This window comes from Mirounga angustirostris, unplaced genomic scaffold, assembly GCF_029215605.1.
Source record: "Mirounga angustirostris isolate CCGP_5_RB_7025 unplaced genomic scaffold, mMirAng1.0.hap1 SCAF_15, whole genome shotgun sequence".
In the NCBI taxonomy this organism is placed as follows: Eukaryota; Metazoa; Chordata; class Mammalia; order Carnivora; family Phocidae; genus Mirounga; species Mirounga angustirostris.
Window position 1 is genome coordinate 16,797,558 of NW_026991723.1, and position 25,576 is coordinate 16,823,133.

A 25,576-nucleotide genomic window follows, 5' to 3' on the forward strand; every position below is an offset into this window, starting at 1 on the left:
CTAATCCAATATGACTGGTGTCCTCATGAAAAGGGGAAATGTGGACACGTGCACAGACGTGCATAGGGGGAGATGATGTGAAGACACAGGGAAAAAACAACCTCCAAGCCAAGAAGAGGGGCCTGGAATAGATCCTTCCCTCACAGCTCTCAGAAGAACCAATCCTGCTGACACCTCGATTTTCAACTTTTGACTTCTAGAACTACAAGACAATAAAATTTCCATTGTTTAAGCCATCCATTTATGGCAGCCATGCAAACTAATACATTTTTCTACCATTCAGATTCATGACAATTCTCCCTAAATCTGGCCTTTTAACAAGGGGCACCCTAACTCCTTGTTGCCCTAAAATAGAGTCAGATAATGCCTCTTGCACAAGCATAAATATGAATAGCACCCTTTTTTATTCTCAGAAGGGTCCATGTTTATGTAGTCATTCTACCTACACCACCCACAATCCTTCCTACAACCCACGTCCCTTCAACCAAGAGGTTCCTCCCAATCACTTTGGCATCTGAATATTACAGACCTCCCTTGGTGCAATGACAAAAGGGATATTCATTCAGTTTTTGTTTTGTTTCGGCTATATTGTACACCTTGTAAAGGTAGGAATCACTTCTTTCTCTTTGTATCACCTAGCATTTACATGGCCCAGCATGCAAGAAATGTTTATTCAACCCAACTAAGTGGAAGAGCTTTATTATCTATAACTCTTTAGTAAATATCATACTTGCTCCAAATTACCCTCTCTTATTTTAAGAGTTATCAGGAAACAGATATAAATTGCTAAGTATATTTTATGTGGCTCAGGAATTCTCACTAAAAAAGTATGAAGAATAAAGCAAGTTGAAACATTTTAACTTTTTATGGCATTAGTATGCTTAGACCAGCATGACTGTATCTACAGAGAAAAACCAGACTTGCACAAGTATGAGTATCATATTTCCATAAAATGTTTTACAAAGTCATAATAACATAATGGAAATCAAAAACCACAAAAGGAGAATATAATTACTGCAAATAATGTATCTCATCAGTAAAATGAGCAGAGATTGGAAGACAAACACTTTCCTGTGGGTTGTAAACTGTATCAAAAAAGGGACTGACGGGGCACCTGGGTGGCTCAGTTGGTTAAGTGTTCGCCTTGGGCTCAAGTCATAATTCCAGCATCCTGGGGTCCTGGGATCGAGCAAAGTAGGGCTGCCTGCTCAGCAGGGAGTCTGTCCCTCCCAACCTCCCCTTCCCCCCCAGCTCTTGAGCTCTCACTCACGCGCACAGGCGTGCTCTCTCTCTCTCTCCCCCTCTCAAAATAAAATAAAAAGGGACTGACATAAGTATAGACTTAAAAGTCCCCTCTAGAACTTCTTTTTTTTAGATTTTATTTATTTATTTATTTTAATTTTATTATGTTGTTAATCACCATACATTACATCATTAGTTTTTTATATAGTGTTCCATGATTCATTGTTTGCATATAACACCCAGTGCTCCATTCAATACATGCCCTCCTTAATACCCATCACCAGGCTAACCCATCCCCCCAACCCCCTCCCCTCTAGAACCCTCAGTTTGTTTCTGAGAGTCCATAGTCTCTCATGGTTCGTCTCCCCCTCCGATTTCTCCCCCTTCATTTTACCCTTCCTACTATCTTCTTCTTTTTTTTTTTAACATATGATGTATTATTTGTTTCAGAGGTACAGGTCTGTGATTCAACAGTCTTACACAATTCACAGCGCTCACCATAGCACATACCCTCCCCAATGTCTATCACCCAGCCACCCCATCCCACCCACCCCCCACCACTCCAGCAACCCTCAGTTTGTTTCCTGAGATTAAGAATTCCTCATATCAGTGAGATCATGTGATACATGTCTTTCTCTGATTGACTTATTTCGCTCAGCATAATACCCTCCAGTTCCATCCACGTCCTTGCAAAAGGCAAGATTTCATTCCTTTTGATGGCTGCATAATATTCCATTATATATATACCACATCTTCTTGATCCATTCATCTGTCGATGGACATCTTGGCTCTTTCCATAGTTGGGCTCTTGTGGACATTGCTGCTGTAAACATCGGGGTGCATGTACCCCTTCAGATCCCTACATTTGTATCTTTGGGGTAAATACCCAGTAGTGCAATTGCTGGGTTGTACGGTAGCTCTATTTTCAACTTTTTGAGGAACCTCCATACTGTTTACCAGAGTGCCTGCACCAGCTTGCATTCCCACCAATGGTGTAGGAGGGTTCCCCTTTCTCCACATCCCTGCCAACATCTGTCGTTTCCTGACTTGTTAATTTTAGCCATTCTGACTGGTGTGAGGTGGTATCTCACTGAGGTTTTGATTTGGATTTCCCTGATGCTGAGCGATGTTGAGCACTTTTTCATGTGTCTGTTGGCCATTTGGATGTCTTCTTTGGAAAAATGTCTGTTCGTGTCTTCTGCCCATTTCTTGATTGGATCATTTGTTCTTTGGGTGTTGAGTTTGGTTAAGTTCTTTATAGATTTTGGATACTAGCCCTTTATCTGATATGTCATTTGCAAATACCTTCTCCCATTCTGTCGGTTGTCTTTTGGTTTTGTTGACTGCTTCTTTTGCTGTACAAAAGCTTTTTATTTTTGATGAAGTCCCAATAGTTCATTTTTGCCCTTGCTTCCCTTGCCTTTGGCGATGTTTCTAGGAAGAAGTTGCTGCGGCTGAGGTCGAAGAGGTTGCTGCCTGTGTTCTTCTGTAGGATTTTGATGGACTCCTGTCTCACATTGAGGTCTTTCAACCATTTTGAGTCTATTTTTGTGTGTGGTGTAAGGAAATGGTCCAGTTTCATTCTTCTGCATGTGGCTGTCCACTTTTCCCAACACCATTTGTTGAAGAGACTGTCTTTTTTCCATTGGACATTCTTTCCTGCTTTGTCGAAGATTAGTTGGCCATAGAGTTGAGGGTCCATTTCTGGGCTCTCTATTCTGTTCCATTGATCTATGTGTCTGTTTTTGTGCCAGTACCATACTGTCTTGATGATGACAGCTTTGTAATAGAGCTTGAAGTCCGGAATTGTGATGCCGCCAGCTTTGCTTTTCTTTTTCAACATTCCTCTGGCTATGCGGGGTCTTTTCTGGTTCCATACAAATTTTAGGATGATTTGTTCCATTTCTTTGAAAAAAGTGGATGGTATTTTGATGGGGATTGCATTGAATGTGTAGATTGCTCTAGGTAGCATTGACATCTTCACAGTATTTGTTCTTCCAATCCATGAGCATGGAACGTTTTTATTTATTTATTTGACAGAGAGAGACACAGCGAGAGAGGGAACACAAGCAGGAGGAGTGGGAGAGGGAGAAGCAGGCTTCCCTAAGAGCAGGGAGCCTGATGTGGGGCTCGATCCCAGGACCCTGGGATCATGACCTGGGCTGAAGGCAGATGCTTCACGACTGAGCCACCCAGGCACCACCCTCCACTCTAGGACTTCTAATGATAGAAAACAAACTGAGGGTTGATGGAGGGAGGTGGGTGGGGGATGGGTTAGATAGGTGATCTAGGTGCATTAAGGAGGGCACTTGTTATGATCAGCACTCGGTGTTGTATGTAAGTGATGAATCACTGAATTCTACTCCTGAAACCAATATTGCACTGTATGTTAACTAACTAGAATTTAAATAAAAATTTGAAAATTTGAAAAAAAAAAAGAAAATTAAAAAAAAATCAAAAAACCAGTTCCATCTAGGACAGCACAGAGAGGACACAGGAAACCCCATCACTGCTATTTGAGGCTCTGTACAGAAATAGAAAAGGATCTACAGTCATGAGCACGGGACCAAATCAGTATCAGGACCACCCAAGAAAACAAAAGTACTTCAGGTGGCTATTACTCAGAGAATGTCTGGAAACCTGCCCTTCTTTCTCCCTGGCTGAGCATGAACACTTAGGGATAGCAGGTTCAGTTCAAGAACTGAAAGAGCAGGATGTTTGTCAACATTGCCTTAGCGGAAGTGTGGGATTTCCAGTGTAACCTCTTCTGGAATGATGACTGTAAACCCAGGGTTTAAAGGACTTGTGACTTCCTTTTTTGACTCTTGTAGGACTCTGTCCACAGGTACCAATGGTGGCTTCATGTTGCATCAGGAAAACCAAAGAGAGGGCGGCCTCTGTTCTTTCTCTGTGTAGACACCTCTCCTCTGAAATTCTGAATCATGTATGTGCTTCGGTGCACTCAGAGCTCCTACCCAAAGCTGCGGGAGCTAGAAAGGGCCTCACCTCTGCCTTAAGGAGCACACTGCCCCAGGGCCTCCTCATCTCCTAGCCAGGCTAGAAACTGTGTCAAAAACGTGCATGCACCTCTTTCATCCCAGAAGCACTCTAATTTTTCTGAGTATAAAGGCAGTAAGGCCTTAGTCGTAGATAATTCGGAGAATTCAGAAAGATACAAGGGGGACAGAGAGAGAGCGAATATGAAGAATGAATCCCTGGTAATTCCTTCTCTCAGTTTCCTTCTAGAACTCACTTTTCAGTATCTCTCTACCTAGTTCTCCTCATCAGCTCCCTGTCTTGCGCTTCCTATGTCATCTCTTTTGGAACTGAGGGTTAAGTGGGTCAATACTTGAATTACAAAAGATTTTATTTGGTGTAATTAAAACTGTCAAAAAAGGGCTTTCCCTTTAACATTACCCACTGGACACAGCGGCAGTTTGTAGCAATAGAATGGGACCTGTGAAGACTGGAGTCCATCTGACACAGCAGAGAATCCTCCTCCCTAACTCCCAGAAACCCCACACTACCACCATGTACAGCAATGACAGATACTGGTCTGAATGGGGCTTAGTTTCATTCTGAGTTACATAGGCCTGGAGAGAGGCTGGGGAACCCATCACCTATGCATCTCTGAATCCAAGGGAAAATCGGTCCTGGGCTCCAGACGACTTCTTAGCAAACTAGCTCACAGAGCAAATGATTTCTGGCAGGGAGGTCGCCTGTGTTTGGACCGCTGGACTAAGAACACATTGTGCTTAGGTAACATTTGTGAACAGGAGGTAGCAAGCCAACCCCTGGTGGGGAAGGAGGTGTGGTTAATTGACAAAGGATTAGGGGGATGCCTACATGGTGGAAGAAGAGAGAAAGAAGACATTTCTGTAAAGTAACTGCCCTGTGAGGTTTGCTTACTCTGGTTTTTCCTCATTCCTCTTATCTTTTGAACTTCATTTATCAAAGCTCAGTTCCACAGAAGTATGTACATGCAAACTTGGAAAGGATTTGTAGATTGTCCCAATGTCAATATGCCAGTTTTGTTTTTGTTTTAGATTTTATTTATTTATTTGACAGAAAGAGACACAACGAGAGAGGGAACACAAGCAGGGGGAGTGGGAGAGGGAGAAGCAGGCTTCCCGCTGAGCAGGGATCCCGATGCGGGGCTCCATCCCAGGACCCTGGGATCATGACCTGAGCCGAAGGCAGATGCTTAATGACTGAGCCACCCAGGTGTCCCCAGTATGCCAGTTTTGATATTGTACTGTAGTCATGTAGACTGTTAGATTAGGGGAAGCTCAGTGAGGGGTCCGTGGGACCTCTTTGTACTACTCTTGCTACTGCCCATGAATCTATAATCATTTCAAAAGAAAAAGAAAAGCTCAGCTCCGGAGCTTTCTGCAGCAGAATCTTGCCCAACAACCAGATTCACACCGCCTTGCAGCTGCTTTGGCTTACTGTCCCTTAACATAATTTCCAAACTCTTGCCTGCTTTCTAATTGTGCCACACCGCTTAGCATACACGTATATTTCTATGTGTGTTACATAATATTAACACATGCTTACATCCACTGAGACAAACACACAGATGTATACAAGACTCTCTTGTTCACTAGCTGTTTCATATGTGTGTATATCGTGAATCCCCAGCAAGACCATAAGCTCTGTCTTTGTACCTCCTTCCTTGGTACATCGGGGCGCTGCCCACTGCTAAGTGCTGGGTAAGTACTCAATAGATACTACTTAAGTGACTGAAAAAGCAAAAAAAAAAAAAAAAAATTAAAGGAAATAAAGAGTTAGTTAAAATACCTCATCAAGTTCATTTTTTTCCCTTAAGAATACAGTTTGATGCCCAGAAAACATTTACTAGCCCAAGATTAGAGTTTAAAGGCATGTCTGTCTGCTCTAATTCTACTTACCACCACAAACAGGTGGTTATCAACTGAGAAGCACAAAGGTTAGTCACACGTGTGTTGTTTTGACACTTGCCATAAAATACCTCTGAGTTCATTAAGGGAAATGCTGAAGGAGCACTTTGCTAACTCTAGAATCCACCCTTCCCTTGGGGTTATCTTGTCTGAATCAAAGGGTGAGCAGGTTTGTTTAAACCGAAACCTTGGGTTTAAAAAAAAAGAAAGGACATGTGGGTTTTAAATTTTATGAAAGAGGTGTACCTTCAAAATCAATATGAGCAGTATCTCCACATTGAGAAACTAGGAACACATCTACTGACTTAATAAAGTATATTCTTAGAAAATGTACCTGCTTATTTAAACTGCTATTTACAGGTCAAAATATATTAGTTGCAGCCTAGAAAGAGGGACTGACGTTATCAGTTTTATCTAATTTGGCCCTATGGGATAGAGAACAGTCTACAAAATATTCAGGGAAATAAACAAAGATCAGAACATGTGCATGGCATTCTAATTCTACCAGGTGCCCCCCCCATTTATGCTTTTAAAATGAGAAGGAATGGGGTGCCTGGGTGGCTCAGTCGGTTAAGCATCTGCCTTCGGCTCAGGTCATGGTCCCAGGGTCCTGGGATGGAGCCCCGCATCGGGATCCCTGCTCCACGGGAGGCCTGCTTCTCCCTCTCCCACTCATCCTGCTTGTGTTCCTGCTCTCACTATCTCTCTCTCTGTCAAATAAATAAATAAAATCTTTAAAAATAATAATAAAAAAATAAAATGAGAAGGAATTATATATGTTATATATGTATATATTTCTATACATACACACATCCACATATACATACACACACACACATATATATACATATATAATAAGCACACATATGTCTGTGTGTGTGTGAGATTTTATATGCATAAGATCCCTCTGGATAGATACACAAGAAGCAGGTGACCGTGGCTACCTCTGGGGAAAAAAAATTCAAGAACTGATAGGTTGGAAAGGAGACTGACTTTTCACCTTATAAACTTTTCCACTATTTGAATACTTCACTACGTTCACACATTATCTTCAGAAATGTTTTTTTACCTTTTTATCATAAGATAAAACACAGATAAAGGATATTACATAAAACAAATTAATACCTTAGTGAGTGATTATAAGGTACCTGCTCTGGTAGCTACCTACTGGGTCAAGACATAAAAGTTTGCCAGCCACCCAAGTGCCCCTCCATGTGCCCCATCTTAATCACAGTCCTGTCCCCCACCCCAAAGCAACCACTGTCTTGACTTACATAGTAATCATCTTCCTTCTTGCACTGTCCTGGCTTCGACAACTGTCTTGCATTTCCTTATAATTTTATCAACCAAGCATGCATTCCTAGCTGCTATAGTTAGTCTTGTCCATTTTTTTTTTTAATTTTTTTTATGTTGCTTGTATTTCCCATCCATCCCTTTCTTCCCTTACGCTTTTTCTGTTGAATAACCCAGGCCATTTGGCCAGTAGAGATTTCCTCCAGTCTGGATGGTGCTGATGGCACATTCGCGGTAGAGCTCAATGTGTTTCTCCCATTGCTTCTGCTGCAAATTGACAATTGAAGCCAGAGGACTGATGGGCCTCAGCTTCAGTCCCTTCGGCAAGGTCGAGGTGGTGGTGTGTTTCATCAGATGGCACATGTGTCTGAATTTCTTTGTTCTTCGTTGTCAGCAGCATTTCACGTTCAATGCCCAAATTCATTCATTTACTGGGGGGTTGTAATATGGGTAATATTCCAACCCTAGTTCGTTAGCTGAAATAATTTTATAAGAAGAATCCTTCACTCATCTACTCTGCTTGCCCAATACTCTGGTTATAGTTCATATAGGAAAGCTTGATTCTTTCATTTCCCCAGTTCTCAAGATAATGTATGGCTGGCTGTCATCCTCAGGAGACCAACTAGGTTTTTGGTTTTTGAACATTATTGCAAACGCATGGATTTAAGCCTATCTGATGGTTTCACACTGTAGGAGCCAGAGTCCAAGAGGGCCCCTCGTGATCCTTGCCTTCTGGCCTTCACATCTTGCACAGTCCCCTACCACAAGGAGGGGGTTTGGTCTGTGTAACCAATAAACTGCAGCAGAAGTGATGGTGTGTCACTTCTGAGACTAGGTTGTAAACCTCTGCAGCTGCCATCCTTGGTGCTCGCTCCCTGGACTGCCTTCACTGTTTCTCTGCACTCAGAGGGAAGCCATATTGTAAGCAGCCCTATGGGGAGGCTGACACAGTGAAGAACAGGAGCATCCTGCCAAGAGCTACATGAGTGATTTTCTGATGTGGATCTTCCACACCCAAATGCAAATGCACTTATCCCCAGTGAATGGCCTAACTGTAATCTCATTAGGGACTCTGAGACTGAGGTAAGAGAGTTAAGCTGTTCTGGGACTCCGGACTCTGAGAAACTGTGTGATATAATGTGTCTGGCTTTAAGCAAAGCACCAGATAACTAATTTGCAATCCATTGCAATTCTTATTATTGAAACTCAATTTGTCCCATCTCTGATCAGTGAGGGCCTCTTCATATTGTCTCTTGAGTTATTTGAGATAATTCAAACAATCTTTTATAGCTCCAAAACTAGAATTAGCTATTTCTCTAAGAAGTCCTGTTTTATTTTATTGGGCAGGTCCTGAGGAAGACCATAGTCTGGGCGCCACAAGAGCTTGGTTTGTCATTATTTCTAGAATTTCTCAGTAGAGAAATAAAATATCTTGTTAGTTCATACTTAAATTACAATTGAAATTCAGGTTAAACATTTTTTATTTAATTTCCTTTATATTAAATCTGTATTCTATTCAACTACACAAAGAATCCTGGTTCTCAAGGACAGAGACAGTAAAATGAAATACCCATTAATTAATTGTTCATTACTTTATCCCATGTAAACACAGCAGTCCAATTCCAATACTACCACCGATCATTATGATTTCTGAAAAAAACTTTGCCCATGGTACCATAATTCTCCCCCTTTTCAATAGTTGTACCATGTCTACATTCTCAGATCACATAAGCCCTTACATGCTATACACTTACCCTTTTTAATGCTTATTCATCATTAATTCTACAGGTAACCACACAGTATATTTAATGCCAGAACCAGTATTCATGATGATGTCTCTCACATCATTTTGGTTAAGTTGTTGTTTAGTAGATTACTCAGGAAAAGCTCATGAAAACAATATTCTCTGAGTCCTTGGCATGTTGCTAAAAGCTTATGCGCTTCATACTCGAAGGCCAGTTTTGTTGGGTATAAAATCCTCAACTCACAGGTGCTTTCACTGAGTATCAGAAATATGTTACTGCCTTATCTTCTGGCATAGATTATTGCTGTCAAACTGTCTGATGATAATATGATTTTCTTTCTCTTATACATCACATGGTATTTTTTTCCTTGATGACCAAAGGTTGTTCTGTGTTTTTTGGTTGTTTTTTTTTTTTTCCTTTAAAGTTCATCAATTTTACCAGAATAAGACTGGGTCATTGTTATTCTGGATCAATGTCCTCAGATACACACTGTCCTCTTTCAATAGAGACTTCAATTTTTTTTTGTTTCAGGAAATCTTTAAAATTGTACTTTTTAATATTTGTTCTGTTCTCCTACTTAGGATTTCTTCTTCCGCAACTCTTATGAACCATGTGTCAAATCATCTCTATCTTCAATATTTGTTCTTTGTTCCCCTCAAATTGTTTTCCCCCTTTTTTTCTTTTTGTTTTTTTTTTTCTCTCCTGTTCTTCTATTTTTATTAAGATTTTATTTGCTGTGTTTATGTACTCCTTTGTAACTTCTAGTTTAGTCATTAAAATTTTTTGTTGTTTTATTCTAATTCTTTCTGGAGTCCTGTTGCCTCGTTTCTGAATTTTTCTATTTCAGATTTATACTGCTCTCTCATGGCTTGTGTTATTTCATTATTGCCTATTAGTGTGTTTTGAAATAGTTACAGTTTTTATCTATTTTTCAATCATATTTTCTGATATGCTTTCATTGCCTAGGGATGTTATTGTGACCCTTATTCTCTTTATTTCTTATAGCAATTTTTTTCTTAAAGATTTATTTATTCATTTGAGAAAGCGAGAATGAGAGAGAGTACATGAGAGGGGGGAGGGTCAGGGGGAGAAGCAGGCTCCTCGCCGAGCAGGGAGCCCGATGCGGGACTCGATCCCAGGACTCCAGGATCATGACCTGAGCTGAAGGCAGTTGCTTAACCAACTGAGCCACCCAGGCGCCCTCTTATAGCAATTTTGTGTGAGATTTTAACTCAATACTTTGCCATTGCTCATTTTACATAAAATGAATTTTCCTGCTGTTTTAGAAGGAGGAGAAGTTAGGATAGTTTTTAAATCTTCACAGATTGGTATTTATCTTGCTTGGTGTTCCCTGAGTTCCTGGATCTGTGGTGTGGTGCTTGTCATGAGTTTTGGGAAATTCCCAGTCATTATTGCTTCAAATATTTCTGTGTACCCTTCCCTCTTCTCCCATTACACATGTCAAACATTTTGTACTTGTCTCAGAGAATGGCTGTCTGTTTCTTTTTCATTCTTTTTTTCTCTTTGCACTTCAGTTTTGGAAGTTTCTATTGACATTTCTTCAAAGAACTGTTAACTCTCAGTTTGCTCAGCTTTGTTCTTGTTGTGGCATCAGGAAGGGTAACTTCTAATCTCCTTATGTGCCAGAAGAGAGACTGAAGTCTACTTAGTTTTGTTGCAAATATTGTTCATGGGTTTTCATTTTTGCCATATATTTTATAAGTGGGGATTTGGGAAGATCTAACAACTATAGAGCCACTGCTATCTTCTCAAAATCAAAATAATGTTTAATAAAAATAGAGTTATTAAGTAAGGGGTATTCAGGAAAGTGATTCAATGCTACAATTTAAGTTAATTTTCTTGGTTGAAAAAATGACTTAATAAGCTCTTAATTGTAAATTAACAACAACAACAAAGACAAGAATTCCCTTAGAACAAAATGGGGAAATATTTACAAACAGGTAATTTATGGGACAAAAACTCAAAGAAACTGAGTCAAGCAAGATTTTGAAACTTTTTCATAAATAAGGTAATAATAATAAATAATAATAATAAAGTAATAAAACAACAATGAAATATCAATTTTTAACAGACTAGCAAAAATTAGAAAGCTGGGCAACACTAAATATTAGTAGGGTCATAGTTTATAGAAACTCTGTGCATCGCTTTATGGGGCAGGGAGGGAACGTGTGCATAACCTAACGCCACCATTCTGCAGGGGAATCTGCTGCTACTCTTTAGTCAAATTAAATAGACATATACCCTGTGATCCAGCAATGCCATTCCTGGTGACTGTTCCCAAATATATTCTCATACTAGGTCTAGGAGGGAACGATACAAGGATGTTCATTATAATTTGTAGTGACAGAGGTTTGGAGGCCGTGTTGCTTTCCATCACTGGAGGTGTAAATCGGTGAAATGTGGTAAATTCACTTCATGAAGTATTATGTAGCAATCAGAAACAATAGATCTATACTATAGCAATATGTATAGATCTTAAAGACCTTAATGCTTCATAAAAAAGGTAAGAAGCAGATTGAGATTCATAACATATCATCTCATATATAAATGTTTTAAATACATGTTAAAAAAACAAACAGTTTTCAAAAACAGATGCACAAAGAGGATACACATTAACCACATTAGAGCCACTCCTGTGGTAGTGAAGCGGAATGGCAATAGGTAAAGAGGACAGTAAGGAAAACATACATAAGTAAATAAACAAACGAATACATAAAAACAAGAGCAGTACCTTACACAGATCAATGATGATTAAGTGCCCTAAACAGAGAAGTTGATTAACTCATTTCTCCACATCTGAATTTCTACTAAAATTTTTTTTAAATAAACTTAAATATTTTCCCTCAAAACCTATACTTTTTGAGAATACCTCTAATTACAAAGTACTAATTATTTCCCTGTCCTATAAGCATCTCCTCTAATTATTTTCCATTCTCTGACTTCCCTTCTTTGGCAGTATTTCTAACCTCATAACTTTTTATTCATCTGACTCATTCGTCTATTTATTCAATAAGTATTTAAGTGTCTACTCAAATATTGTGTACATATTGTTCCGGGTACTAAGAGAATATGAGGGAAACCTCTCATCCTCCTTCCTTCTGGGAACCCACATTCTAATGAAGCTTCCTACAAAGCATTAACCCATGAAATGGCTCAAACCAACCCACGGCAGTCCTGATTACTAAATCTGAGAGTGAGTGGTGGGTATGAATGTGTGATGGAATCCATAGATGACACATCAGCGAGAAGGCTCAGGGTGGGTGGGAAAAATCTGCCTGAAGGGCCATAGTTATGTTGGGCCTTATAGGATGAGCAGTATAGATTAGAGAGAGAGGAAGGGACATCCTAAGGGGGAAGCATATCTTTTTACAAAGCAGAGTTAAGACCAAATGAAGTGCAATCAGAAAGCATCAAACTAGACACTGGGAACTGACATAAGAAAGTAAGGGCAATAAAATTGAATTAGCAGAAAACAAGTTCTAGAGGACTTGATCTTATCCTGTAGACAGGAGGAAGCTTCTGGAGGTGTTTGAGTCAGGAACCAGACAGAGTTTTCTATTTTATTTATCACATCAAATCTCCCACCAAATACTGCTCAGGCTCACAGTTCTCTTTCCGTCCAGTTCCGGGGGGTAGACTTTGCAGTAGACCACCAAGGTGAGGCCACTGAACTCCTACAATCCTGCTCTCTTTGCTGTCCCCACCCCCCTTCACTTCTTCCGCTTCTTCAGCTGCATAACCTGACCTCATCCTATCAGAGTTTGGGTTATGTGTGTTCTCCTGGCATCCTATGGTTACCTCGATCATATTAACTGATTCATTAGTTCACTCATCAAATGCTTACTGATCCCCTACTACAGCCTGCTGGGCACTCTGCTAAAAGCTGAGCGCACAAGTGATAAGCTGAAACAGAACCAAAGCCTGTCCTCATGTAGCCTAGAGGCAGAGAGAAAAGTTATCGTATCTCATTATCCTATTTTTCACTGTAGAATTTATTGCACTGTATTTCAACTGTTTTATCTGCCTAATAGACTATGAGTTCAGGGTGTCTGGCACTTCGTAAATGCTCAAGAAATGAAATGTTAACTGATTGAATGAATGAGTGGATGCTTGGAGAATCCTACTCATACAGCACTAAGAGTTATTATCAGTCCTGAATTGATAATGGCAATCTCATCCCTTCCCAGAACTGCTGATCACACAAAAACGTAAACTCTAGGTCACAGGTCAGCAGACTTATTCTGTGAAGTGCTAGGTAATAAATATATTGGGCTCTGCAAGCCATATGGTATCTGTCCTGACTGCTCAGCTCTGCTAACTTTAGCACAAAAGCAGCTGTAGACAATACGTAAACAGTGAACATGGCTGTGTCCCAATAAGATTTTGTTTACAAAGGCAGCTGTGGACTGGATTTGGCCCACGGGCCCTAAAACCATTCTGCAGATAATGTCACCTCTGTCAATTTTTCAGAACCTCCTTCCTGCCTGTTCCGTATACTCTATCTTCAGTCAGATAAATTTAGCTGCTACATCCAACATCTGAGTTTACCTTTAAACCCACGTCTGACATTTGCAATTGTAGTGTTGTGAGAAAATATGCAATCTGGGGCCCAACAGACCTATCTTCATTGGTTGGCCTTTTGGCAAGTTTCATCTGTTTGAACCTCTAGTTCCTCACTGTAAATAGAGGTATATATTTTTTAAGGGAGAAATATATGTTGAGAAATGAATGTGACTTCAATGAAAATTAAGGTATTTTGTGGATTTTATTTGCTTACAAATTACCCATGCCAACTCTAAATAATTTAAGTATTACAGAAATCTCCTCATTCATGTATTCATTCAGTCAACACTATTTATTGCATGCCTATTATGTACCAGACACAATTATTTATATACACTGAGGTTTTAGCAGTAAATAAAACAATATCCCTACTACTTGCATTCTAATAACTACAGAGTAGATAGAAAACTTTCATATTCAGCACCCCAAAAGTAGCCACTGTAAATGGTTTGGTGAATATTACTACAAACTTGTATGTAGATAGTGGTATTTGTTTTTACCAAAAAAAAAAGTGAAAATATGCTATATTTAACTAACGTATTAGTTTTAGAAACTTGCTTTTTTTTAACTTAGCAGTATAATTTGGTCTGGTTTCATGTTAATAAATACAGATTCTCTTCATTCTTTTTTATGGGTTATGTAGTATTCCAGTGTGTTTAGCCACCATCCTGTTCATGAACATTTATTTGGTTGTTTCCAGGTTTTCACAATGCTGGGCAATATTGTAAAACGTGTGTTATCTCAGTAGTTTTTTGAACACTCAGAAGAAAAGTGTTCATTAATATTCTCAAAAACGAAATCATAGTTTGAATCATAGTGGGAAAGAAGTGAAATTATTTTCAAGTAAAACCTTATTTCTACTTCCTTTTTCATTCATCGCTGATGTATCAAGTACATAAGATTTTATGCAAATGACTGGAAAATACCTCCTAAAACCCATTAATGTAGTGCAGACTAAAAAAAGAGAGAAATAATTATTAGCTATTTCCACAAAATCTTCTATGCGCCCAGGACTGTTTTAGGCCTTGAAGAAATCTATTTCCTGAACAGTTCAACTTTCCATCAGTGTAGAAAGACATTTCACTAACAGTTCAATTAACGAAACAAGCTGTTTAATTAATATATTTTTTTCAAGAGGAAACTGAAGCAATTTTGTTTGGCATGCATGCTTAATTGTGTGTTTTAATTTCTTGGTTTTGGCTTGTGATCACTTAAAAACAATCATCAAGCAAATCTAAATGGTTAATTGTAATTGCAAGAGTATGCCTTTTGCATTTTATGGCATATAAAATCTAGCATAAGAGAAAATAAACACAAGAGCAACAAAGAGGTTCATTCACTTACCCTCTTCATAACCACAGCCAGGGTAAACTTCACTCAGCCTTCGGCCATTGAATTTTATCCTGAAGTTTCCATCCACCACACAATCAGATAAACTCCAGCTTGTGGGAGCAACTAATGGAAATAGTGCTGTAAAAAGAATTGCTGAACAAATTTCCATGTGCTTAACCTGAAAAGGAGAAATTGCAACGTGAACCTAGTAAAAAGTTTTTAGCCGTTTCTAAACCAGAGGGGACGATTTCACTTTCAGCAGGAACTTGTGACTAAGATTGCCTGGTCGGGGCAATGATTAACACTCCTGTCGTCATCAGCTGCTTGAGCTCCCCAGTTGCAGCAAATCGGCTGCGGGAACCTCGTCAATCCTGCGCATCGGCGCTTGAACACGCTGTCCTGAAGTTCGACTTTGGTATTAAGTTATATAAAATAAAAATGTACTGAGAACCTCTGCCAGCTTTGTTAGTGGTTATTTTCACTCAAGTACGAAAGGGCTTATTTTTACTTTTCATTTCGGTGCCTCACCTTGAAAGATGGGTTATCATTTAGATCCTTTTTTTTTTTTTTTTTAATAATTCCAAAGTTTAATCGGAAACATTAGCAGGGTCTCTGGGTTCCCTCAGCCCTGTTTTCTTCCCCACCAGGCTTGAGTCTAAAAACTTCAGTGCCGGGACGCCTGGGTGGCTCAGATGGTTGGGCATCTGCCTCGGGCTCAGGTCGTGATCCCAGGGGCCTGGGATCGAGCCCCGCATCGGGTCCCTGCTCGCTGGGACGCCTGCCTCTCCCTCTCCCTCTCCTGTTCCCCCTGCTTGTGCTCTCTCGCTCTCTCAGTCAAATAAATAAATAAAATCTTTAAAAATAAATGAATAAATACAAACTTCAGTGCCCTTTGAACTGCAATTTCTCGCTTTTCTGGAAACCCCGGGTACGGAAAGACGAGGAAGAACTAATGAATCCGTGTACAAGTCATCAACGGAATGTTCTTTTTCTTTAGATGGTTGTTACAAAGAGCAACTACTACGTGATCGGCCCTTCATAAATGCTTCTAGAAGAAGCGGGGGTGGGGGAGAGAAATCTCACCCAGATTTGAGAAAGGAATGGCAGAGATTTATTTAGATAAACGGTGCAGTATCTTGTGAGCAGAAGCCTGATAGAGTATCTGCAAACACATGGTTTCTTTTAGGTGGAATTCCACTCCACCAACAGGGCGAAGTAGATTATGCATTTCCCGTCGAGTGGCTGAGGAAAGCCAAAACTGGATCTTAAATACAGTGCTGAATAGGGAACTTCAGAGCTAGCTGTCGGTTGTGTTTATTATGCTATAAACTTCATTTTCCTCGTAGCCCTTAGATTGCTGACTTGGAAGTAAATTGATGACTCAGAGTTCTTATCACCCTTCCTGAGGTATTTTCCACGAATTGCCAAGCTCATTTTAGGAACTCAGTTGCATCACCACGCCACCCTCTTACTCCCCCCCTAACCCCCCCCAAAGCAAGTGGGAACTGTTTCAATGCTGTAAAACCATTCCAAATAAATTCAATGAGTTTCTCCCTCTACACCCATATATTGCTTTGTCTCTGAAATTTAGTGAGTGCTCTAAGTGAATCTCACATACTCTTAGCAGGCATAAAATGATGAGCACTTTAAAGTCTTTACTGCTACCCCCTCGTTTCCTTTTGTTGGGCTACAACAAATAGCTGGGAAGTTGGAGAAAAACGCTATGCACGCGCGTGCGCACACGCACACACACGCATGCACACGCAAGCTTTAAGTCACCTTACTTGTTTATTATTATAAGTGTCTGGCACATAGTAAGCACCAAACACTCATTTGCCATTATTATTCTGTTGTCCATATGAAAAAGGAAAAAAAAATTCCAAATCTTCCAGAACTGAGGTTCTTAATGTAGATTTTAAGGGAACCAAAGGTTCTCTGAACCCCGAATTGTATGTAAAATTTATGATTATGTGCATTTTTCTGGGGAAATTTTTCAGATGCTTAACTTAATGGGTCAATGACACACACAGAAAAGGGCAAGAACCCGGAGAAGTATTAAAAATATGTAGTCTCAAAAAAAAAGGGGGGGGGCGTGGGGGAGGAAAGAAATGTAGTCTCCAGGGGTGGCTTGGGAAGTAGACTCTAGAGTTGGGGTGAGATTATCAGCAAAGGATTATATTATCTCCATATTATGGCAAAATGCAATATTAACTATCTTGAGCAACATACAATATCACTACCTTTGTTTTTTTATTACAAATATTATAAGGTTACTATCATTATAGCATAATAAACACAAATGAACAGACGATCTAGGTGCAGTTTCAACTGAGTCTGTGTGTGTGGTGTTACAAGGTAATTAGACACAAATGATAAGAACATGCAAGAGCCTGAAACCAACATTACCTTTATTTGGTCTAATAAAATTTCTCTCCTTTCATGCTTTGTTAATAGCTGCAATAACCCTAATACCAGCCTTAAGCATCATGCTGGGATGCTACCTGAGTCCTGATTGATTTCATCCTTACCCTCACCCCGGGGGGGTGGGGGGGCGGGGAGCGGGGGTTGGTGCTGAGTCGCAGAGAAGTCCCAAAGGAATGGACTCTGCATATCTGGCATTTGGGCAGAGAGAAGGAATCCCATCTAGCTTCAAAAGAAATGGGGAAGGCAGAACACCCGGACAGGGAATGAAAGCCTAGGGCTGGCAACTGAACTCAAGCAGGGAATGTCTCTGACTGGGGGAACACCCACTGTCTCATCCATGCTGCCACTGCTGGACAACCCACAGGTCTCTGTGGTAACCGGGTGTCTGGAGGAGGCGGGGACCATTCCTTCTCCCACAGCTTCGGCTCCCTTTCTAGAAAGATTCCATAGGTTTACCAACTTCCACCCTGTCCCAGATTCCTTCCACAGGAGAGAAAGCAAATACAATTCTTCCCCAACAAATGCCTTGGAGGAGAGGGCATGTGGGAGGAGCATAACCACCATCATTTGTCAAGCACCTATTAAACACTGTGTGTTTGCTTTATATTCATTTTTCTCATTTATTCTTCACAACACTATAGGATAGACACTATAATTATTCCCATTTAATAGACCAAATCTTCTTAAGCTCAAAGAAGTGTGACTTGGAAAGAAGTATAACAGAACTCTCCAATTTTCATTACAACATTTTATCTTTAACTTCTGTTTATTCTCATTTAGTGTAAGCCTTTATTTCTTCATTTCTGAAGAAATACTACGCTTGCTGCCTACCTGGTCTCTTCTCCTCCAGAGTCCGCAACCAATCCATCTGCACGTACACACACAGCCCCTCAAGTACAAGTGTGAGATAAGCCAGTCCAGAGTCGTCACCCCTGCAAGGAGCTGGAGAGACAACAATAAACTTTTCTGGCTTCTTTGAAAAAAAAGTGAAATTGTAAACACTTTAATATTCATGCTTTTTTTTCATATTTACAGCCACATTTTCTTTCTTTCTTTCTTTCTCTTTTAGATTATTTATTTATTTATTTGACAGAGAGAGACACAGCGAGAGAGGGAACATGAAAAGCAGGCCTCCTGTGGAGCAGGGAGCCCGATGCGGGGCTCCATCCCAGGACCCTGGGACCATGACGTGAGCCAAAGGCAGACGCTTAACGACTGAGCCACCCAGGTACCCCAACATTTTCTTTGGTAAAGGAAGATATATTTTGGCATATTTAATCTTTAAGAAGCCATTGAATAGAATGCTGTCAAATATTTACTTAAATAAAATCTATTACGACTATGATTCTGATAGGATTTATCCCATGGGTGATACATGAGTGATTTTTACTGCAAGGGCAGCTCTTAAAGCATTCTTTTGACTTGGCATCACTGAGTGACATTTGGCCCCACAAAGCCCTAGTTCTTGGTCACATGATGGTCATTTACACAGGCCTGATTGTTTCATGCAGCCATTAACGCTCCCTTAACAATGGAGTCACTATTGGAGTAACTCTTGATGAGCAGCAAAGAGGAGCTAAAACAAACAAGTAAACAAACAACAAACAAAAACGGATGTCTTACACTAAGTAACCAGCAATTAAAACAGTAAGAGCCACAATAAAAATGTACACTGATCAGATAAAGTGTGACCAAAAAAAATCTAATCAGGTTTTTCGAAAAGGCCAAGAGGAAATATATCTGGTCTGAAGTTTGACTTTCATTTAGAGCTTTGCAAATCCTAGAACCGTGCATATATCTGTATAATATGTTGATGGGTTACAAAAATACCTAATATGAATCATACATCTATAAATGTGTAGTTGTCAATAAGTGCATCTTCTCAGATAATTACCTAATGGGGTTATCTTATCTACCTTTCTGATAATTGGGTCATCTCTGAAGGTGAAGATCATGTTTCCTGAGCATCCGCCCTCTCTATAAGCCTCTGGCTTTCATTCCCGTGACATCATTCTTTGAAATACACCAACAGCTTGATTTGACTTTTGCTAAGATCCATCTCTTTTGATTTCTCCTAACCTCCATAGCATGTAGCTAATAGAAACTCTCTCCCTGCCCTTGGTTTTAGAGATGTTACACTCTCTTCCTCCCTCTCTGACTGCCCTTCTTCTGCCTGCTACCTTTTCTAAAAGGGGTGTTGGTCCTAGGTATGTGGCCACAGTCTTCTTTCTGTCTTCTCCCCCAATATCTCAGTCACTGTTGCTTCAGTGGGCACATCCAGGCAAATGACTCCAAAACTAGTACTTCAGCTCCACGTCTTCTCCACCCAGAGATTCCGGACTATCTGCTGAACACTTGCAACCACGACCAAGTTCAGTTCAGGAATTCAAAACTTATTTTGACCTCATCCTCACAATCCCCATTCTTACTTCTCTTTTTCCAGGAATGGTCCAATTTCTCTCTTACCAAGGTTTGAAAATTCAGTGTCATGTTTTATCTAACTCTCTGTCTCATGGTCCCTTCCCACACACCAGTATGTCTAATCATTGCCTAAATTTTATGGGCTTTTTCCTTCATTAAAAAACTTTTCCCTCTATTCCTTGTTAAAAATTCCTTTTCATTCCTATTGTCATTATCTTACTTCAGCCATTCAGCCCCACATTTCCCAGTTATAATTTCCTTCTGGTTGGTATCCCTCTCTCTTTATTTGTTTGCTACCAAGTTAGCATTTCCTTAGAACATCACTTCAGTAGTATTCTTCCCTGATCAATGAGCTTCAACAACAGTTATCTCTTAGAGGTTTACCAAGGCTTTTCAAACTTTAATGCCATGGGAATCACTTGAGGCTCCTCCTAAAACACAGATTGGGATTCAGCTAGTCTGGGGTGGAGCCTGAGAGTCTGCATTTCTAGGTCCCAGCTGTTGTGGATGGGGCTGCTCTGTTTGTGTTAAGAGTTTATGACCTGAGTCATGTCCAAGTCTCATTCTCCTCACCTGCCAAATGGGGAGACTAATAGCTAATAACAGGCCACCCTGCCCTTACTCTTTTTTTTTTTTAAGATTTTATTTATTTATTTGACAGAGAGAGAGAGCGAGAGAGGGAACACAAGCAGGGGGAGCGGTAGAGGGAGAAGCAGGCTCTCCGCCGAGCAGGGAGCCCGATGCGGGGCTCCATCCCAGGAGCCTGGGATCATGACCTGAGTCGAAGGCAGATGCTTAATGACTGAGCCACCCAGGCGAACCCCTGCCCTTACTCTTGCCCCATTCAATAAAACAGAATGACTTTGTCAGTATCCTGTCCCTCCTCTGATCAAAGACCCCAAAGCCTCCTGTCTCACTTAGGCAAAAAGAAAGTCCTTACAATTAGTTGCCTGCAAGATCGGATCCAGCCTTTGCCTGCGTGACTCTACCTCCTTGCCCTCTCCTTCTAGCCACACCACCCTCCTTGTTTTCAGAACACCAAAAAGCTTCTTCTTGTAGACTTTTACTCTTGCCTTTTCTTCTGCCTAGAATGCTCTTCCTCCAAATAGTTGCATGTCTTACTCCCTCACTTCCTTTAAGCTTGGACTCAAAGGTCATTTTTTTCAGTGGTATCTTCCTTCACCCACTATCTAAAATTGCGAATATGCTGGGGCACCCGGGTGGCTCAGTTAAGCATCTGACTCTTGATTTTGGCTCAGGTCATGATCTCAGGGTCATGAGATCAAGCCCTGTGTCGGGCTCTGTGCTGGGTGTGGAGTCTGCTAGGAATTCTCTCTCCTTCTCCCTCTGCGCCCCACTTTACTCCCCACTGGTGTGCGCTCTCTCTCAAAAAAAAAATTTAAAAATAAAATAAAATAAAATTACAAACATCCCTCCTTCATCAGCAGCTCCTCACATCTCCTTCCTTGCTCTATTTTTCTCAGCAACATTTATCCACATCTAATATACCAAATATGTTGCTTATAAAATGTAAGCTCCAGGAGGGTATAGATTCTTGTCTGTTTTATTCATAGATAAATGTCTTTCTTTTGGCTGATTTCCCAACACCTAGAAAAGTGCCTGGTATATAATAGGTATAAATAAATATTTGTTAATTGAATGAGGAATGAATGAATGAATGAATAAAAGACCTAACTCTGGGATTATTATGAAGATAAATAAGATCACATACATAAAGCATTTAACACACTGACTGATTTCATAAATACAGAGAATAGAACGGTGGTTGCCAGGGATAGGGGGAGGGAAAAGTCAAAGGACACAAATTTTCACTTATAAGAAGAATAAGTTCTTAAGATCTAATTTGTAGCATGGTGGTGACTATAGTTAATAATACAATCGTGTATACTTGAAAGTGGCTGAGGGTAGAGCTGAAGCATTCTCACCACAAAAAAAGTTATCTACATTAACTGTGTCAGGTGATAAATATGTTAATTATCTTGATATTGGTAATCATTCTGCTATAGACATATGTATCAAAACATCATGTTATATAGTTTCAATGTATGTAACTATGCTTGTCAATTATTCCTCAAAAAGTTAAAATTAAAAACCACAGTGACTGAAATATAGAACCATAATTCTTTGATCCTAACTCAGCTGTCCTTCAATAGTAAAATTCTAAATAGCTACATAGATAAGTGATAAATTCTCAATAGCTACACGTGATAATATGGATAAATCTCAGTAACATAATGTTGAGTAAAAGAAGCCAACACAAAAGGAAATTCCATATATTTGTGTGTGTGTGTGTGTATGTGTTTAACAACAGGCAAAAACTAATCTAGAATGACAGAAGTCAGAATGTTAATTACCTTTGGTGGTGGAGGGGAATGACTGAGAAGATGCACAAGGTAGTCATCTGAGGTGCTGATTATGTTTTATGTCTTCATCTAGGTGGTGCTCACACAGGTGTGTCCCCTGTGTAAGAATTCACTGAGATATATACTCATGTGTGTGTACTTTCTGTTTGTATATTATATTTCAATTAAAATACTTCCTTTAAAAAAGAGAAAATGGTTACACTAGGAAACACTAAGCACAATTGAGGGTAGAAAACTTGATTGAAATTTTATGTAATAAATGTCTAGACCACAATTCTTCTCTTTACTTGATGATCAGAATGCATTCAGTCAGGACTTTCCCCTCCAGAACAGAGGTTAAAAGATTCTTCTCTAGGAATTCTGACTAGTTGGAAGAAAAGACCTAAAAGGAGGAGTTTCCCCAAATAGGGCCTTGCCAGACCACTCTGTAAAGAAGGTCCCAATTGAGAAAGCTCACACATGCACAGATATTCTCAATAGCTTTTTAGTATGTAAATCTTAAATATAAACAAATTAGCCAAGGGGTTAACACAACAAAGTAGGGTGAACACATTTCCAAAAAACTTAACTCTTTGCCTGCCCTTCCTCTCCAGAAAAAACAAAAACAAAAAACAAAAAATTAAATCATTCCTATCCTTAGAGAATAAGGAATATTTTATATACATGAACAAGAATTGGATTATTTTGGGGGCACCTAGGTGGCTCAGTCGGTTAAGCGACTGCCTGTGGCTGGGGTCATGATCCCAGGGTCCTGGGATGGAGTTCCAGTGGGCTTCCTGCTCAGCGGGGAGTCTGCTTCTCCCTCTCCCTCTGCCTGCCACTCCCCCTGCTTGTGCTCTCTATCAAAAGAAAAAAAAGAGGAAAAAAAAAAAAAGAATACGATTATTTCTAAAGGGTGACTTCTGAGAACAAACAAAAACTCTTAATAATTAAGTGTGGTACCAGAAATAAAAAAATTAACAGGATGGTTAGAAGATAAAGTTGAAAAAAATCTTACAAAAAGTAAGATGAAACGACAATGATGTGAAAAAATGGATAGAAAAACTAAGAAAATTAGGAGACCTGGGGCGCCTGTGTGGCTAAGTCGTTAGGTGTCTGCCTTTGGCTCAGGTCATGATCCCAGGGTCCTGGGATCAAGCCCCGCGATGGGCTCCCTGCTCTGCGGGAAGCCTGCTTCTCCCTTTCCCACTCCCCCTGCTTGTGTTCCCTCTCTCACTGTGTCTCTCTCTGTCAAATAAATAAATAAAATCTTAAAAAAAAAAAAGAAAATTAGGAGACCAGGCCAAGAAGTCAAGAGAAAAGAGAAAAACCAGAGTCAAAGACATTATCAAAGAATAAATTCAAAACCTTTTCCTAGAATACAAGAGTCTAAATTTCCAGATTGAATGAGCTGTCTAGAAAATTCTAGAAAAGTGGAACAAATAAAAGCTCCTACAAGCTTTCAAGAGAAAAACATCATGCAAAAACTGAAGAATCAGATCATTAAATATCTCAACAGCAATATTGGGAGCTAGAAGACAATAGTCCAATAACTTCAAAATTTTGAGGGAAAATTATTTCCAATCTAAAATAAAAAAAAATCCAGCTAGACTATAAAATGTAAGATTAAATAAAGACATTTTTAGGTGTCCAAGATCCCAATATTCTTTCCCCATGCTCCCCTTCCTAGGAGGCTACTAGAGGATTGGCTATACAAAAACAAAGGAATAAACCAAGCCTAGGAAAGCTTGGTATTCAGGGAATGAAATCCAGTACAAGGAAAAGTGAAGAGAATCCAGAGGATAGCAGTAAAAGGGGAGCCAAGATGAGAACTGTATAGCAGGTCCAATGAGTCCTACTTGAGCAGGCCTGGAAAATGCAGGGAAATTTTCTTCAATAATTTGTAGGTAATAAAATTCCTAGAACATACTGAAAATAAATTACCAATGTGGGGAGAGTTTGGGTTTAAAATACTAATAAATACCTAAAAAAAACTGAGCAAGCAATAAAAAGCTATTATTAATTTCAGGAAAAGAAAAAATCATAGTATACTATATTTTCCTTTTCTATGCAAATGAGGGACAGTAATCATAGCATACTGCATAACTCACCTGTGAATAGCATTTACTTAGTCATGACACCATAAATCCTGAATACTGAACTAACCAAGCTTATATATAACACACCTATATGGGAAAATGAGTGTCTAAGTGTGCTGGAGGTGGTAAAAGAGAGTTAAATCCTTACCTTCCATGTGAGGCATCAAAACATAATACCTAAAGCTAACTAAGAAATAGTAAGAAAAGCATGTTATTTAGCTTTTATTTGTTACCACTTTTCTAGAATTTCACAACAGTTTGACTTTCTTTTCATCCTTTGGTTTGGATGCTTAATAGGCTATAAAACAAAATAATCAGCAGGAAGAGTTGAAACCTCCAGAAAATTTTTGAAATAAAATAGTGATGATGGACATTCTGCATTGCTCTTAATTTCTCTAGAAATTGATTCAGTAGTTCACTATTTTTATTTCATTTTCTTGTATAGTTGACCCTTGAACAACATGGGTTTGAACTGTGTGGGTCCACTTATATGCAGATTTTTTTCGATAAATATAATAGAGCATTGTAAATGTGTTTTATCTTCCTTGTGATTTTCTCAATAACATTTTCTTTTTTCTAGCTTACTTTATTAGAAGCATACAGTATATAATACACACGAAATACAAAATACGTTAATCAACTCTTTCTGTTATCAGTAAGGTTTCTGGTCAACAGTAAGTCATCAGGAGTTAAGGTTTTGTGGAGCTAAAGAGTACACACAGATTTTTGCCTGTATGAAGGTTGGCACTGCTAACCCCTTCATTATTCAAGGATCAACTGTATTTGCAGGAATGCCAAAACAATGTTGAGTAATAATGATACTGTACCTTTTTATATTGTTTTTGATTTTAGGAAAAAATGCTCCAGCCTTTTTATTTGTTTGTTTAGCATGATATTTATCACTTTTAAGCAGTTTTCTTTTATTTGTGTTTTACTTAGAATAATGCCTAAAAGGTTCTAAGAGGGAAAAAGTTATATCAAGAATATTATTCCCAGTCAAGTTTTGTTCATGTGTAAAGGCAAAAGAGAGACAATGTCCACCAAGCAAGAGCTGAAGAAATACAGGAATTGAGCACTCTTCTTTAAAATATTCCTCAATTATGAATTCTAGACAATCGAAAATGAAAGGAGGAACTTTTGGTAAAGCACTAGAA

General features: G+C 39.4%; 1 protein-coding gene across 1 annotated transcript in view; it reads right to left on the bottom strand.

The window, feature by feature from the left end:
* The window catches only part of TRPM6 (transient receptor potential cation channel subfamily M member 6), a 167,050-nt gene extending 151,676 nt beyond the window's left edge, over window positions 1-15,374 (bottom strand). Inside the window, exon 1 of the mRNA XM_054509173.2 lies at window positions 15,128-15,374. Coding sequence (XP_054365148.1) covers window positions 15,128-15,136 — 9 coding nt within the window. The 5' untranslated portion in view covers window positions 15,137-15,374. The remainder of the gene's footprint in view (window positions 1-15,127) is intronic.
* Window positions 15,375-25,576: the final 10,202 nt, after the last annotated feature.